The sequence below is a fragment of the Oreochromis aureus genome, linkage group 17, assembly GCF_013358895.1.
Source record: "Oreochromis aureus strain Israel breed Guangdong linkage group 17, ZZ_aureus, whole genome shotgun sequence".
In the NCBI taxonomy this organism is placed as follows: domain Eukaryota; kingdom Metazoa; phylum Chordata; class Actinopteri; order Cichliformes; family Cichlidae; genus Oreochromis; species Oreochromis aureus.
Window position 1 is genome coordinate 30605518 of NC_052958.1, and position 18966 is coordinate 30624483.

Here is an 18966-nt window from a genome sequence, read left to right on the forward strand (position 1 = left end):
AAAACCTTTATATTTGAAATCAAAATAATAAAGCTTTTCATCCAAAAAATTTTTTAATTTTCAGTGTTTTTGTGCATCTATCAATGCATAAGTCAAATGACGATATTTTTGACAAGCTTGATCCCTGTTTGTCATTTTCCACAGAAGAAATGAGACTTATTATCAAAGTAACTCGGTGGTTAAAAACAACTTCTTCCAGCTAAGCTCCATATCGAAAATTAAGCCTTTTCTTTCCATAAGAGATCTCAAGATTGTCATTCATGACCTCATCTCCTCCTCCTGGACTACTGCAAATCACTTTACACAGGTCTCAGTCAGTTGTAGGCTCCTCACAGGCACCCCCCCCCCAAAAAAGAGATCATATTTCACCTGTTTTAGCTTTCCTTCCAGGTCAGTGTGCTCTCTGTGTTTGCCCCTGAACTGTGGAACAGCATTTCCCTCAAATGACTCTAATAAAACTAGACTTCCAGCCTATTTTTATTCATTCATTTATTCATTCATTCATTTATTATAAAGCACTGTTAAATGCACTTTAAAAATAAATTTGACTTTCATTTATTATATGATTAAAAAAAGGATATTTCTTTGACCGTTTACACATGCAGAGCTCTTTATTTCCCTGCCTTGTTACATTTATTGGTTCTCGCTCCCTGTTCTCGAACACATACACTCTCTGTCATCCACAGTTTCAGACTTTAATTAAGCAAATGTTTGTATAAGTTATAACGGTGGTTTAGTTTAGCCAAGGGAAGCAGCTTATTAAAAAAGATTACATCTCAGTGCTGGTTTTCAGGGGAACACACAATATCTCCCTCTCACATATGCGCGGACACAAAACACACATAAACACACCATACAGAATGAAGCCTTTCTTTCTGTCAGCACTGCTGCCGAGGCCACTCTTTACGCTACAGTCTTCCTGTAAGCACCATGTGTGTAGCATGGAAGACTAATAATAGGTAATCTGGTTCAACAAGTTTCTAACCTGGCTTTTAAAAGGAGGGACTTGTGACTCAGATTTGTGTGCGAACAGTGTTACCTGTCTGGGAATCGATCCGTGGTACCACGCGTGACTTCTCGGCTCCTCGCAGTCCATCTTCAGTTCTTCCTCGAGCTCCTTGCGAAGTTTCTCTGAAGGACAGTCCAGGATGAACTGATCTCTGGAGAACTGGAATAAAAGCAGAAAAAGCTGATCTTGTAACTTTATCCTGCATAGCTGAGAAACCCAAAGACAGACGACAGAAATTCAACACCCACATATTGAATTTTCAGTTTATTTATTTCAACAAAGTAAAAAAGGAAGCAGGAACAAATAGGAAACTTATGACTGATTTTTGAAAGTCGCCTCTACTGTTTTACAGTAAAACAACACCAAATAAAACACTGCAGAGCTGGGACGTGATAGGTAGAAACCAGGACTGTAATCTAATTCCAGTGAGATTACTGAAACTATTGATCAGCCACTTTAATCCCAGCAACAAGCCCAAAAAGGTTGCCTAAATGGAAAGTAAAGGACAGACAGCTCTGTTAACCCTGACAGGATGTCGAGTCAACACAACCACTTGAACCACAACGCACACACCCCAAACACCACACACACACACACACACACACACACTTACATGACAGCTGCTTGGTCTCTCCATCCTGCCACCTTTCTCTGATCTTCAATAACAAACTTCATAGCAGACACATTAAAACTCACACACACACACACACTATAGTTAAGTCTCTTCTGTTTGCTCAAACAACAAGCCCGCACACAGCCTCTGTCTGCGTCTGCCTCCTCTGTGATTTTCTCCTTTATCACTTCCTTTCTTGCCTTCGCCCAGAGTCATTCAAAGAAATGTCATCATCCTGACACCGCCCAGCTACCCAGACCTGCCTCTATGCACACCTTCACCTGACGTAGACAAGTACACACACACACACACACACACACGCACACACAGACACACCTCTGAGTGACGCATAAACTTATCTAAACTAAACTTTTTTCTTTTTAACCCATTAGAGACTGCTACACTCATAGTTTATTCTAGTGAGAGTCACCATACTTTTGCATTTCTATCATCTAAATGTCAGTACTTTACAAAAGTCTTGAGCTATTTATTTATCCAAGGAGCAGGACTTTATTATAATTTTTTAAAATGGTCCCGAGCAATATTCATCCAGGCTTTCTGAAGGGATTTCCAAATGGTTCTTTGGACATTGGCTGCTTTTTCACTCATTTGCACTCTAGTCCTTGTACCCGTCACTGACCTCACTGACCTCACTGACCTCACTGACCTGCATCATTCACGCATAAAACACCTAACTGTATGGACAAACCAGTGTTGTGTCTAAACAGCACTGGCTGTGTAGACATAACACTGGTTTTATGCCTGGTTGTACGTTTGTCAAACTGCGTCTAACACAGGTTAGTATTAAAATTGTATTTTTATACCAACAGGTGATCCCAAAGGGTTATACGCTGAAAACATGGAATGTCTTGGCATGTTGTGCAGCATGTCCATGAAAAAAAAAAAAAAAAAATGTTAGGAAAAACGGAGCACAAAAAAGTGTAAGGCCTACCAACTCCCTACAGCATGAACAGTATCTGAAAGTCATGTACTTAAGAAGTAGGGGGGGAACAACAAAGCCCCTACTGGGCCTTCAAGTTGATCTACTGTTCACTGAAGCCTCATCAGAAATGGTCTCAGTGGCTGTCAGAAAGTCATTATTAACTGAGGGAAACAAGGAGAATAGGGCTGAGGTTTTGGCAAATTACACAAGAACTGGACTGAAAGTCTGTGGCAACAAGACTTGTAGAGTGATGGATCCAAATTGGCAACTTTTAGTTAAAATTGTTGTCAACATGGTCCGAAAAGATCAGGAGAGAGAAGCGTCTACCTCCGTCTGTAAAACACGGTGGAGGATCTGTCATGTTTGGGATGTGTTTGTGGTGCTGGGGATATTGTTACAATTGAACAAATGTAGAGAATCATCAGATTTTTTAGCATGACAAACACTGCCAATGTAGTGATGATGATAACCGAAGTTAGGCAACTGCTATGATGATGATAAATACATGTCTCACAGCCTCTGGGGTAACAGTACTGGCTCAGGTTCAGGTACAGTTACAGGTAAAGTTTCAACTGACAGTCTTCAGCTAAAAGACTGAAGGTCGTCATGGAGAAGCTCTCAGAAGAAAGCTTTGATCCAAGAAGAAGGAGGAGAGGTTCGAGGTAGAACACTGAGAAAAAAAGCAAACACACGCTCACACAAACAGGAATTACAAAGCCATGTCCTTGCATGAAACTTGGAATATCATATCTGTGCCATTTTTCTCTTTCTGCAGCTACAATAGCGCTCTTCCTCTCTAAAGTCATTAGAATAGACCCCCTGCCCCGAGTCTCCATACATGACAGAAAATCAAAGTGTCACATTACAGCAAATATTAAACTGATGACTGGCTTGGCACCATGGTGCACATCCAACGATTTAGTTTATTTCCAGTTTGAACCAGAACCACTGTGTGTGCGTGTGTGTGTAGCAGGGGATAATACTTGGCGGAGTGTAACTGTGCTGTCACTTGTCACTTGATCATGTTTTTTCCTGCCATTTTTTAAACAAAAGATTCAATGAATAAGTAAATGATAACAGACAGTCTGAATTACATGATCATTTTATTGGAGCTTCCTCTCATTAATTAACGTTAATAGTTGGTGCCATTGGAGTAAACTAATGGTTACTAATCTAACATCTGTACCAGATATCCATATATAAAAGGATAATAAATAATTTTAGATGTGGATTACGTATCAAATGGGGAAAAACAAAAAAGACCAACCAAAGAAAGAAAAGAGGGACCAACAGTTGAGACTTTTGGTTGAGACTTTTGGAATGATGACAGACAAACATTTGCTCATATATGCACTTTTTGTTGTTATATTTACTTATAGATCATCCATAGCTATTTGGATTTGACCAAACTACAACTCCATATTCTGCTTAACATTAGGCTAGCTAGAAAAAGGGAAAAAATTCACGCACCTTTCTTTTGTTTCACTTTTTGTTTTGCTTTTAATCATTTTCTTTCTTTAGGTGCTGTGATGTGTTAAAGCAGGATACACTACACCCATAACGCACGGCTTGCAGCATGTTTTTCCTGTTGTACGGGCATTGTGCAACAATTTTAAAATGCACATGATCAACTGTAATAACTGAAAACATGAGGGCTGCTGGTTTGTATTATTCCCAGCTTATCTGGATTTGTTACCGACTCCACTCGCATTTGTGATTCTCACTTTTATTTCAAAAGACACAATATGTTGCTTTTACGTCTGCTGTCTCGATGCCAACAGACTGATGAATGAAAGCGCGGGAGAGCTGGTGAGAAGAGGGATGCACGGCAGTGGCAAGGATGATGTGTACATATAAAAAGTTGAACAGTGTTAAATGGAGATGGGGGATAGATGGTTAATGCACATTAACAAAAGAGTGAAAGAGCACAGAAAGAAAAATTGAAGAGAAACTGAGAGGAAGGAAGCACAGAAGGAAATAGGAGGGAGGAGATGGATATATTGGATGTGAGGTTTTGTTTAATAGGCTGGCCTTTAATAAGACCCTGCAATATGATGTCATCCTCAGAGAGTGGCTACATTTATAGCGTACCAGCCTGTGTGTGGACCACAACGCAGCAGTGAAGTACAGTGAACTGGACTGGCCTGCTTCATGGCATACAGCCTTTCCTTCTAGCGTGAATGACTTCAGTTGTGTTGAAATATGGGATAAACAATACACTGATGCCAAGCTTCATTTCACATGAACTGCAAAAGTTGCTGAGTGTCATCCCATGGTGATGCTTACTGTTGAAACCCAAAATGAAATCAAAATAAAACCCATGCATGAAGGTAAATGTTTTTCTTAAATAAGCAAAATCTCCTGACCTTCTCTGTACAAATTAATGATAAATTGTATCAAAAAATTCAATTTTGGATTCATTGAATTTCAGTCCAGTTCTTGCGTAATTTGTCGTAGGTCAGCCTTTTCTCAGTGTTTCCCCTTCATTAAGAATGACTTCGTAACAGCCACTGAGACCGTTTCTAATGAGGATACACTGCTCGCCATGCACCAAGTTTTCAGCTAACAGCACTTTGGGAACCTCCCTGTTGGTGCAAAAATCCTATTTTATGCCTGTTTAACTGTGTTATCTTTGGTATTTTCCATAGCTTAAACTAAAGAAAGTGGAACAAATAATGTCCCAAAACGTTGATTCTGTTCATCTGGACATAGTGTTTTCAATGGGAGAAACTTTTTGTCACTCATCCAAGTGACTTCTTTAGTCTGCAGGTTTCCACAAACCTTCTTCAGTTCAATTTTATTTTTACAGCGCCAAATGACAGCAACAGTCGCCTCAAGGCGCTTTATATGGTAAGGTAGACCAGCAAAAGGTAACTATACATTCGCACATTGCCATCGTGTCCAGGATGTGTACATCCTCGTCATTGAAAGAGTGTCCACTGGCCTGTAGGTGTGAATAGACTGCAGAGTCCTGGCCTGACGAGGTAGCTCTTCTGTGTTGTGCCATCCGCTTCGCCAGAGGTTGTTTGGTTTCCCTGATGTATAAATCCTGGCAATCCTCCTGGAACTTAACAGCGTACACTATGTTACTCTGTGCCGGCGGACCCGACAATTTTTGGCGTAGCATGTTTTGGGGTTTAAAAGCCACAGAGACGAGGTGTTTAGAAAAAATGCGTCTCAGCTGTTCCGATACTCCTGACACATACGGGATCAATACAGGTTTTCCCTTAGGTAGCGGTTGTCCTTCTCTCCTGGATCAGCTGGGGTTTCTTTAGGTGCCTTCCCAGCTTTGACAAATGTCCAGCTGGGATAACCACATTTACTCAGGGCCTTCTTGATGTGATGTTCTTCTGCTTCCCTGGCCGCTGTGTCTGTCAGGATGATGTTCGCTCTGTGTTGTAGCGTCCTGATGACACCCAGTTTGTGCTCCAGTGGATGATGAGAGTCAAACCTTAAATACTGATCCGTATGCGAGGTTTACAGTACACATCAACTTTGAAAGGGGGCCTAAGTGTACATCTTTGCCATCTTACAATGCTGTGATTGTAGCCATTCCCCAACTCTCTGAATTGGACTCATGGCCATGGATCAATGGTCTTTTATCAGTGGTTGTTGATCAATGGTCATGACAATTTGCATATTAATGATCAAGGGATCTGACCTCACAGCCCATTGTTCATTCAGTGGGCTAGTTTCAGTCATTGTGCAAATGTACTGTTTATAAGGTTGTTGAAACCTGCAGTCAGCTGAGACTGATGAGTAACGAAACGTTTCTCCAACTGAAAACGTCCAGATCAACAGAATCAACCTTTGGGATTTACTTACCTCGATGAGCATGCATCAAAACTAACAAATGATGTGTTTTTACAACAGACTGCTTGTAACAAGGCACCTAAAAATTAATTCTTTGTCATCTGTTATGTGTAGACAACAGTGATTCATCCCCCGAGTTGGTTATGTTTTGTGATTCATAGCTCAGTGTTAAGCAGCTTAACAAAAAAAAAAAAATCCTCTGAAAATGGTCAGATACAAGGACTCGGCTGAAAATGAGTGAAAAAGCAGCCAAGGTCCAAAGAAAAACTCTGAAAGACCTTCATAAAGTCTGGAGAGCCATTGTGCAAGGAGAATTAGAAAAATAAATAAATACATTTTAAAAGGAAAAGAAGTTTGGCTCCTTGGAAAAAAAGAAATATGAAGAAAATAGTGATGGGTCAAGACTTTTGCAAAGCACTATATTAGTTGCTGACCTCCATTTTTAGAGGTTTCAAATCACATAAAAATTTGCCTTCAAATCTTTTATTTTGATTTCATATTAAATCCTTTATAAATAATTGACACTGTGCTTCATGAATGCTACAGTTGTGTTCAGTGGTACTGGTGCTGTTGACATCTGTGGGAAATGATCTAGTAATTAGCGTCACTTCACCCAGCCAAGAATGTTAACACGTATATTGGCAGTACCACTGTCAATAAGTTGTAAATGACATTCAGATGTGCTTTATAAAAAAAGCAAAACAAAGCTGACATGCCACAGAAAATAATCTCCAACTAAAAACAAAAGGTACTGTTAAAAAGGATCTCTGCAGTGATTGGATTTTCTTCTGATTTCATGGATTTGAAGATTGAAGGTAGTTTTAACCCTTTAAAGGTTTCTCTATATACAGTGAAGATGATACATTTCTGTAATAATCCAGTCGTGTGTGGCAATAACCAATCAGAAGCAGCGTCCAGCTGGGTAAGCTGCTTGTCTTTTGTGTTCAGTGAAGTGAGGACAAACAACCTTTTAACATCATAACTCTGATTCCTCATCACCTTACATACATGTAAAGTTACAAATACATTAGATGACATTATAATCCTCACCTTACCTCAACCCTCTGTGGCTTATGCGCTGAAATAAAGCAGTGAACCTGAGATTCTTAGTTGATACCGCCAGCCTGCAGGATTGCAGATAACAAAAACGCCTGAAGACTGACTAGAAGAAGCAGCTCCATTTGAATCACCTTCAAATATGCAGCGGAGTCAGTATATTAACAATGCTTCAAACACCAACTAAAATACTGGTAGAAGACCATAGAGGAAACTCTTCTGCTGCCTCAGTTGCAACACATTTCTTTCAAGAAGAAACAATAAAAACAACTGCCTTGGTCTCTGGTTTGATCTCAAAATAACCTTTATCTGTGATGCTACACTGTACAGTGGGATTATGACCACTGCAGTAGTATACAAGCAACGCAGCACCATAACAGACATATCATTACAATTATGGTGACGTCTGAGATCACTTTAGAGGTGAAGTCAGGCTATGCAGCTTTTCATCTTCTTTATTTCTATTTTTAGAATGCAACCAATTAGTATTATGAAAGTCTTGAGGTGCTAAAGGCAAAAGTTTTGAAAGTTCAACAAACAAAATGCTTAAATGAGAGTTGGGATACCCATCAAATGGGTTTCACTTGGGCAATCATCATTAAAATAACAACTCTTTGGTCTGCTGTTTTTCTGGCATTTCCTCTTCTTTTCATCTCTCTTACTTAACAATTTCAGTTTTTTCCTCCTCCCTCTCTTCATGCTACCATTTCCCACTGTGTCTACTTACTGCATAGTATGCATCCCCAATCAAGTGACAAAGCTTTAAAAAGTGAATACATGAATGCAAACAGCAGTGCAGGTTGTGTCAAGAATACACTTAATAAGAATGTTCCTGCTGAACAGTCATGCAGCATCCAAATGCTTTTCCTCAGAGCAGCTTCAGTTCAGCTTTTTAGGGCCTGACAACAACACTGTGTTTGACTCCAACATTTAATTAAATGGGCATCATTATAGCCGAGGACAGTTGATAAAACCTAATAGCTGTTGATGTTTTGATTTTCTATCTCTGCATGTTGTCTTCGTCATCAAAAAGGTCCCTTCCTTTCCTGTTTACACACAACTAAATACAAGCATCTTCCTGTGTTTAGGCCAGAAAGCATCTGATTGGTCAGCCTGGGGCAGCCAAAGAGGGTTCATCGTCAGTGCCATCTTAATTTGTTCTGTAAGCCACGATCTCAGCATCGGCATCGGTGCCTCACTAATGCTCTTGTGGATGAGTGGGAACAAATCTCTGCAGCTAGGTTCCTAAACCTGTATGAACAACGACTGAATGGCTATAGACTGTTGGTCATATACTGTGAAAGTGAAAAGAGGATTGCTTCCAGATTCAAATCCTACAGCGATAACTGAGGTCGACTGCCTCAAAGTTACAGATGAGATTCATGCTTAGTGATGTAAAAAGATTTTTAGAAACAGTAGAAAGCGTTGATCTCCAAGCAATGAGCTAAGCCTGAAATAGCAACTGAGGGGTTTTAAGTTTTAGAGCATCATGTTTTAAGAGCTAAAGATGAATAATGGTTTCTGCTATACAATGATAGAGAAAGAACCTCATCATGCAACGGGATTAAGATAAAAAGAACTTTTTAATGCATAGTTTTACAGCAAATGCAAGCACAGAAGCAATCTAACTATGCATACAACCCAGCTATGTTGGATCATGGCAGCTAATGCAAACAAAAAAACAAAAAGTGTCAGTGATGTGATCTAACAGCTAAGGACACCAGCACAAGTAAGCCTGAATCTGAGCAGGCACAGAAACAGGAAGCCGGGCCTCTGTGGATAAATGGCGACCTCCCAGAGAAACAGATGGAGGGGAGAATGAAAAGGGGAATGGAACAAAACCCCAGGCAATATGGAGTCAAAAGTAAAGACACAGAGACACAGAGAGAAAATAGAAAAGCACTAATGAAGAGGATGAGAAAAGGCAGAGCTGGGGGAAAACTCATAAAAGAGACAGAAGAGCATGAGACAGATGGGAGCGGTGCTGTGCAGTTCTGGTTCATGAGAAAACAACACAGATATCAAATGAAGATAACAAGTTCACATTGCATCGAAGCATCATTTAAATGAACAGACTGGAGGATTCTTAAAATAACCAAGAGTTTCACAGACAGAACATCTCAGGTTTTATTCATCCAATTTCTAAATGAGCAGTAATTTAACTATTGGTCATTTGTTTTCTCTCTGAAGCAGAAGGTCTGGATAGATGGCACACATCAACAGCAGTCATTAGAGGCAACTCTTAGTGAGAGGAAGTGCTGATGAACTGCCATATGCATTAAGTAGGAATCCAAGTTTTCCTGGATGGTTTGGACTGGTTTGAGAGCACAGAGTAATACTTTTTCCCCTCTTTGACAGCTTTCCATTTTAAGGGAAATGGATTTTAAGTGTACTTTTCTGTAACACTGACATATGGTTGAGTTGACCGGAGAAAATGCACACAAAAATATCGTCTGATGAAGATTGTTCAATACACTGAAAACTTCAGAACAACTTCTTGGCATACTTTGTGGTGCTCTTAGAAGATACAAAAGGTTTCCCTCACATATAAAGACCTGCAAACAGACTTTATCCAGGCACAAAGTGCGTTTTAGCACCAGATGGAAATGTACAGAATTCGCTGAAGACAATCTCCAGGCTGATCCACAGAGGGACACACCACCCCACCTAAGCCTCCTGCCCCGCTGCTGCTCGCTGCATCCAATCAAGTTAATGACATTGGTACAATTTACTGATGTCATAAAGAAGACAAACTAGCACAAGCTGGTAATTTATCATCCACATGAGGACTACTACCCCTGTCCTGTTAACTGTCTAACCATCTCACCACTTCCTTCACACACTGCCTTATCTGTCTGCCAGCACTAGTTATGGATGAAGCCAGCATATATCTCACAATCACACCCTCAGACAGACAGTCGCACAGTTGGCCATTTATGAGAGCGTCTGGTCTGACTAATAAAAGCCCAGTGTTCACAGTGAGAGTGATGGAAAAGAGAAGGACTATTTAGGCTGATTGGATTTTGCTCAGGCTGGAAGTGTTACCACGCACTTTTCAGACTGGTTTCTGCAGGGCAATATGTTGTTTTCTTTCCACCATCTCCTTTAAACAACAAGATGAAATGAGCCTTGAAAAGCATGCTTCCATTAAAGAATGTTTCTGAAGTTGCATGTTATTAATACTTTAAAGGCAAACAAACCTCTTACTTTTTTATCTACCCCTGGACTAAGATCATCTTATGAAAACATGGACAACACCAGCATAAAGTCTGGCACATGCAAGCATTCACAAAACACCTGCACATGGGCACTTACAGTTACACTTTGTATGATGAATTTTACACAAAGCAAAAGTACAAACATGAAGATGAATTCAATGATACGATCGGTACCTGGACACATCCTCACACACACTCTCCTGTGTTTCCTCACCTTTGCACCGATGACAGAATTCTTGTGGTAGAAGCAACACAGAGCTGCTGTCAGGGCTTTGAGGTTGCATCTCTCCGACATTATCGACTCGCTCTATCTGCCGACACTAACGGGGTAACAAATGCTGCCTTCGGCCAGCTCAGTTAGATCTGCAGTCAAGGTGACTGAAGAACAACTTGAACGACAAGTTCCCAATGATCCCCATTTGCCTCTTCCAGTAAAACCTTCAGACTTTTACTTAAGAGTTACACAGATGGTTGAGTATTAACTCTGCAGTTGGATCAATATCACAAGTCAGAAATTTTCCAGTCTCTCAGACTAAGGAGTGAACATCTCCCCTGGGATAACTGTTACTAACATTCTGTCGTCTCTGCCTCTCTCCTCCACAGTCCCCTGCAGAGTGAGCCCTCCACTTTCTCACACATTTTTTCTTTAAATTTCCTTTTCGCCCTGCCCCCCTACGCTCCATATATGGGAGAGAGAAAGACCCATGTGAGCTGGTTTGGACCAATCATGTGTTGATAAACTGGGAGTGACCCAAAGGCAGAGTCTCCCGCCCGCTCTCACTGCAAACACATGGGCAATGGAAAGAAAACTGTATACATCGGCTTTGCGTCCTCTGCATGCATCCACTATGACATTTCGAACCTAAACTGTTGCTATTGGTTCCCTCTGACTCAAAATCATTTTTTTCAGAATTTGCACTGATTGTGCTGATTGGTTTGTTACTCGATTTAGTCTCTAAAGTGACAGTTTGACCAAAATACTGGCCAAATAATTATGTATGCCTTTTCTTTCTGAGTACTCATAGCTGTGGAGTTTCTGCATTACTACTTTGGGTTTATCAGCCCATCAAAAACAATGTCTAGCCCTCGTGTGACTGTCTTTCAGTCTCATATAGATGATGTGTAAAGCCATGGTTGGCATTGCGGCTCTTCCAACTGCCCAAACCAGCAGTTTGAGAACAGAAAATACATCACAGAAAAAACAAAAAACTGAAAGTATATCACTTCCAGAGTTGGCAGTAAGTATTTTAAGAAAACGGCTATGAGTCACAAAGAAACTTTCAATAGGAAATAGCTGCTGTTCAACCAGTGTTGTGTACTAAATAATCCACTTTGAGACAAAGGGAAGGGTCCGCTAAGAGTGAGTGTGCATGTGTGCTGTGGACTGATGCTGGCCACTTGTGTTACTTAATGCCTGCTGAGCAATTACACCCACACACTGGTGAAGTTTCCCACCAGTTCACACACACAGAACCATATTGACATCCGGCATAAGGAAACTGGCCAAAAGCAGGAGGAAAGTGAAAAAAGTATATTGGCCAGTGGACTACACATGAAAATATGATAAAGTTCATAAATATGTCGTTTTCAGGCCAGTAAAACTTATCAACTTCTTCAGGGAAGAAAGTGAGGAAAACGTTGGTTGGACAAACGTAACTAGATCAAGAGAGAAAATATAGCAGTGTACAAAGACAGAAAGAAAAGAAACAACCATGAGTATACAGCACAAACACTACCATCTCTACATAAGAACAGCCACATGCACACAAAGACTAGACACACACTGAGGGTGACACGCCAGCAGCAACAAGTTGAAGGGAATATTCGGTCGAAAAGAAACGGAGCCACTAATTACAGTGTGAACTCTCATGAGGACCCATGAAGGAAATACATGTAGAACATTCCCTAAGGCACCACATAGAGGCGTGCACACACACACACACACACACACACACACACACACACACACACACACACACACACACACACACACACACACACACACACACACACACACACACACACACACACACACACACACACACACACACACACACACACACACACGACTGGCAACCACAGCAGCCCCAAATCACCAGCTAGGCTAAACGTCCACCTTAAAATACACACATCCGTCGCTCCAGGAATGCTCTGGAAAAACAGTGAAGGACAGAAATCGGGGCGCTGAGGTTCTATGTTTTCTATTTCTATCTGTTTGTTGGTTCTGTCAAATACGAGAGACTGTGCTGTTTCAGCAACCTAAGCTAATTACATGAAATATAATAAAATGGAAAATTGGGGATGAAAGAGGGCTATTTTTTATGTAAAAATGGGCTTAAATATGGAGTTTTATTTCAAGATGTATATTTTACTGTCCAGTGGGAATGAGAGAAACTATATGCAGTCAATGATGTTGAAAGTAAAGGAGTTTACTCTTTTCATGATGTGTTAACAGAATATTCCACTGATCCTAGGATTTATTTTAACTTCTTTTGCCAAAGCCTGAATTGAAGTACCTAAAGATATACAAGGCACCTAAAATTACCCATAATGCAGCTTAACTGGCCAAAGTACCGCTGGACAATAGGATGCTAATGTAACCCTGAACTGCCAGGAGCAGAGATGAGGAGTGTGGTACAGAGGTCTGGTAGACGCCTCTTTCTAACTCTAGACAGATTCTGATATGTGAAACTGTTCTACACTTCATGCACGTTTAGGATTTTGCGACCAATATACAAAACTGATCAGAACAGTAGCAAAATATAAAGATGAGAAGTGCTTTCTACGAGAAGGAACAAATAAAAGTGATTCATCTTTCAGTTTGCATTTGTTCTATAAACACATCTCACACAATCTGCATCAAATTGCATTAGGTAGTAAACTTAATAAAGAATTCATGTCCAAATGTACTACACATCCATTTACAAGGTCACGATTCCCAACAGTCTCAATGATAAATACAGTAAACTAGACATGCAGTAGGTACAGGTTTTACATTTCCTGACAGTGGCTGCAAGCTTGGTTGGCAGAAATTGGATTCTACGGTGCAGTATGATATCACACCACAATCGAAGCTTCACTGTCCTTCTGTACCAGTTAGGCAGCATTCATCACGCTTCCTCATCCCCTAATGCATCAATAAAATCAGTGACACTTCTATTCACCCTCTGGCTGAGTCTGTCACATGCACACATGTGCACACTGTGTGTGTATATGAGGTGGGGGTGACTGAGCGATCAATAATATAATAGACTGTGATCTTGGTGACGAGCCGTACTGATTGGTGCAACGTGATCCTTATATAGTCAGTGAAAGCGCATGCAGTAAGAGGCTACAATACATCTTATGTGGGTCAAAAAAGAAACCAAATCCTAATTTGTTGGTGTTTTTGTTTTTGTAAAGTACACTGGAGCACCAAAGTTCCATAAACTACAATTAAAAATACAAACTACTTCTCATACTTATTTACTTTATTGTATACTTGAAAAACAAGAATACAAACAACAATTTTACAAAGAGAAGATCAGCTTCACAGTTAATAGAAGAAGCATCTGATATTTGGTTTGAACACTGAAAAAAAAAAGTCCTCTTTCATTTACAGTGCAGACAGACAATTTAATATAACATGAAAGTATCAGAAAGATTGAGGGTATTTTAACATTAATACATCCATACAAATGAGCAACATGACTTCCATTTTCATGACACGAAGTCTGGTTCTAGACTATTTTCTTGTTGTTTTCTTCAGTACGATTCTTCTGTGACTCTCTCTTTAGCCCAGATTTAGGTTTAATCCATGTCTGGGAAACTGGCTCATATGGTCTGACCCAAATCTAAAAACAGACCATTACTCAGAGTGAGCTACAACTATTTTAAAATGGGTGATAACTTCAACAAAGGAGAAAAATGGCTGTGTCTAGATTATTACCCAAAAGTTTTAATGTTTTTTTTAGGTAAATCTGAACCTAAGATGACAAAGACATCTCGCTTTTTCCCTTGAGCATAGAGCGTATGATCACGACTTCTGTAATCTGACCACACTTGTTCAAAATCATCACTGAGAAAATCTGGAGACTGAATAATTCAATTCAATTCAATTTTATTTATATAGCGCCAAATCACAACAAAAGTCGCCTCCAGGCGCTTCACATGAACAGCCACTGAAGAATTAACAGGAAAACTATTACTGATGATATTCTGTAGCAAGCTGGTGGTGGGGGTTACTGGCCAGCTGCCTGTTCCACTTATAGGCTGACAAACTGAATAACTGACTGGGTGTCCAGTTCATGGACGAGCAGAGAGACAAACCAAGCTGGTTGGTGAGGCTGAATAGCTGAAGGGGTCCCGAGCGTGCCTGGCTGCTTGCTGTTGAAGTCATGCTGGCTCACTGACAGACTGGTATGAAAGTCATACTATTGTTTGGACTTCTAATTAACAAACATTCGATCCATCTACAGCGACATTTCTACTCTCAGGTCTGACAGTCCCATACCTCAGGTTGGCCAGCAGATGGTGCACTCCTCTAAAACTCAACAAATGCTTGAATAGCTGTTTGTAAGTGAATTCAAACAGTTACTGCTCTTTTATCTTTATTATTAGGAAAGCACAGTTTCATACTGGTGCCTTCAGTATGTGTGTGTGTCATCTAGACAGAGTTAATAGCTACTGCAACCCAAGACCACACACACACACACACACACACACACACACACACACACACACACACACACACACACACACACACACACACACACACACACACACAGAGCATTATTGTTTCCTAAAGCTCTCTCATGAGGGTTTAGAGCAACTTTCAACTCATTGTGTGGGAATAAAAGAGTGCAAAAGAGTCTTTTAGCAAAGGCTTAGTAGAAGAGTTGTGTTCACACTGAATCACTGAGGGTCTTTCTTTTGTCCTCTCTCTATCATTTAATTTGTCATCAAATAATACAGAGATTGTGCTGTATTATACTGCCACCTATTGTACTATTAAGTCTGGCCAAGTCATGGTAAAATCAACAATCTGCTCCTATTACCTTCTACTCAGAAAAGTTATACAGTACTTATCTTGATACCTACTTTATAATCCTCAGTAAATGTTACTTTCTATGAGAAAGAGATACTTCAATTTGACTTCATTCCTTCACCAGAGCTTTTGCCTCTTTGTCAGCATGATTACTAAACAACACCTTGTTGGTTTTCTTTAAATCTGGTGAATAGGTGGAGCATGATTAAAGAAAAAACCTATTACAATTAGCAAAATCTGGTTCCATTGTCTTTAAATTTGCAAGACAGGGCACTAGACTCCTTCTTCATGTTATGTCTATTTCTAGAGAAGGAATCAAGCTGATTGAATGCTTAGTGTTTAACATCAAACAGAGGCTGTCAACGAGAAGAGAAACTGGCCATAAGGTGGTGAAGCGGAAAATAGAGAATTGAGAACAATGCAACACTCACTGTACTGACAATTGTTTATAAAAAACAGTTTCCAAAGCATATGCCACACAACACCTGTACTGTCTTCATGGGTCTATGTGTGTGTTTTCATCCACAGTGGAAATGCAAACACACCTGGAGCAGCACAGAAGCAGAGCTGACAGCTAGGCTTTCACACGTATTATATAATACCTGGAATACAGTAGACCACATATGCGGTCACCTCGCAGACGCACACAAAATAGGCTACGCACTCTGTTGATACACCATGTGTTTGACCAAAGAAATGCACACAAAGTACTATTTGTGCATGTGGGCTCACAGGTTTGAGAGCATTCTGTGAGGTTAGCTCCCACATGTGTGACCCGCTCCCATTGGAAGGACAAAGTTTGCTTTTTACAACGGTGTGTTAGCATCCAAACATATGAGCCAACAGATGGAGGAGAGAGGGGTAGTTGGAACGTGGTCGTACACGGAGAAAAAGGACTGATTTGAAAGAAAATGTTGGGAAAAAGAAAAGTGGAGAAACCACTGTGGGTTTGTATGTAATGACAGGCCTTATTTACAGTAAAATCTAGTAGTTTGCAGTAAATGTTATGACATCTGCAAAGATCTGAAAGAAACTAATGATGTCGCTGTTCACAGGCCAAAATTAGATGACACAGGTCAGTGTCATGAGGGCCAAAGCGTCGGTGTGGACACCACATAATGCAAAGTTCATGCATGACTCCAGCTCAGGACATATTTACATGCCACCCTCTTCTCTCTGATTTCCACCGTTTCTTGCCTACGTCTACAATCTATGACAGAGATGCAGGGATTGGACTGTAAAGTTTGAGTAATCAATTTTTTATTGTGAGGTCTATAAAAACAGGTTTTTTTCCCCCTATTTGAGGAAAGAAAGTTTACCATTTTCACACAAAAACAAAGATCATTTAGGAAAATGATAGAAAAAAATGTTATTTTGATAAATGATGAAGTTGAGTATAAATCGTCCACAAACTTGCGCATTTCTTTATGAACAGAAGGTACAGACGAGCTGTCTACAGAACAAGATGAGCTGTGCTGATATATGAACAGCTGTCTGTGACTACAGGCCTGATTATCTGCTGCGCTTTTTCCTCCCACGCCTTTGCCTCGTAATACAATTTGATTTTTGCTGGTTTATTTGTTTACTTGTCTCTTCTCTAGCCTCACAGTTGCAAGCGTGGGAATCGGAAAATCGTTCCTGTTTAATTTCATTCATTGATTTAAAACCAAAACAAAACATAAAAATACAGACTCTTTCCCAGTAATGCAATCATTTTTTCATGTCAGTCTCTGTTTAACATTGTTGTTCTAAGAAACCTGCAAAAATACAGGCATAATTATGATTTAAATAAGGCAATGTCTGACTAAAGATTAGGTAAACTAGTTTCAGCACTCAATTTAGTTGCTGCTCAAAATTTATTTAAATTAGATACCCTGCCTTTTTTCACTAAATGTGCAGTACAGAAGGTTTGTATTTTGTTTGATGGTCTTAATAATACAAATTTCTTAACAACCGAGGAGACAGGAGCCAAAAATAAGAAAGGCAAAGATCTGTGTTAACAGAACCATCACATCTCGGTCGTCATCCGTCTTTGACTGAAAACTGCTGTGCAGGTGGTACGAAAATGATTTAAAGCAGTGTGACAGCAACAAAACGGAGTGTATGATTTAAAGGCGCATTATCCAAGTAGTCGAGGTGCAATTAGATTAACCTCACCTAAGAGTGATGTTTACACCTCAGTCTGCAGAAACAGCTGGTGTTTCATATCCAGTGGCAGATGTGTCCCACGTTAGATGTAATCCTTTATTGGTGGGCTTTACTAAATGTTTTACTTTTATTCCCCCTGGCAAAATGTCTCTACTTTAGTACCGCAGTATTTTCACAGCAGGGTGGGAGGTCTGAGGTTTTACATAACTGCTAGTATAACTTTTTCCTTCCTACTATAATACACACAAAAGCTTCCACTTTAGTCTACTAAACTAAATTAAGCCTGGCGGGGTCGTACATCTTATTTTACTTCTGTGTGTTTTACCATTTTACAATCAGTCTTTTTAAATACTGTTTTATGTGTTATAGAGGCAGTAATAAGCATCCATATTTTCAAAATATTTACATTGATTATAATGGAACCGCTTATTTTCAGCAACAGCAGACAAACAATATAGCTCCAGTGCTTTTCCTACCTTAACGTAGTCCACTGTGGCGTCGGGCCCGGCTGCAGGCTCCCTGGGGAACACAGACAGAGACAAGGTCCGATTTAGAGAACACATCCTGCCAAAAGGACCCAGATGGGACCTTTAGGTCCTCCTTATAGCTCCTATTACAAATAAACTGCCCAGTCAAGGCCACTCGCTGACTGGTGCTGAGGATGGGTATTCAGCCCTCGTCACTCCGTAGGAGATGAATTATAGGTGTGGAGGTGTGGCACTTTTTCTTTAATGGTCTAACAGGGTGATCCAAACAAGTGCCTGTATGATAAGAAGTCAAACCTGCGCTCTAAAGCAGAGGGCTGATTCTAGTGGCAACGCAGTTAATCCACATCTACTACTGTAGGTCCCACATGGGAGTGGGTTTCTCAAAGAAAAAGAAAAAAGAATCAAGTGGAACCAAAGTTTGCACTACACTGCTTTAAGTCTCCTGTTTTCCCGGTTTCGCTGCCTGACTTTCACTCCCTTTCTTTTAGTGGTAAACATGTTCCCTTACTGCCTGCCTGACTTGGCCTCTCTCTCTCTTTCTCTCTCTCTCTCTCCTCCCCCATCATAACACATCACATCGCAGCCACACGCCTGCCATTCAGAGTCCACTGACAATTTCACAGAGAGGTTAGAGCACATACACAAACAAAGG

General features: G+C 40.3%; 1 protein-coding gene across 5 annotated transcripts in view; it reads right to left on the minus strand.

Moving 5' to 3' along the window:
- The window catches only part of bcar3 (BCAR3 adaptor protein, NSP family member), a 69337-nt gene that overhangs the window by 13290 nt on the left and 37081 nt on the right, over nt 1–18966 (minus strand). For 4 of the 5 annotated variants that reach the window (XM_039601366.1, XM_031733771.2, XM_031733773.2 and 1 more), the window contains 2 exons: nt 18303–18345; nt 1040–1168 (listed from right to left, as the gene is read on the minus strand). In XM_039601366.1, the coding sequence (XP_039457300.1) occupies nt 1040–1168; nt 18303–18345 (172 nt within the window). Of the gene's footprint in view, nt 1–1039; nt 1169–10866; nt 11240–18302; nt 18346–18966 lie in introns of those variants that run through there. The other variant, XM_031733774.2, reaches the window with a different exon arrangement.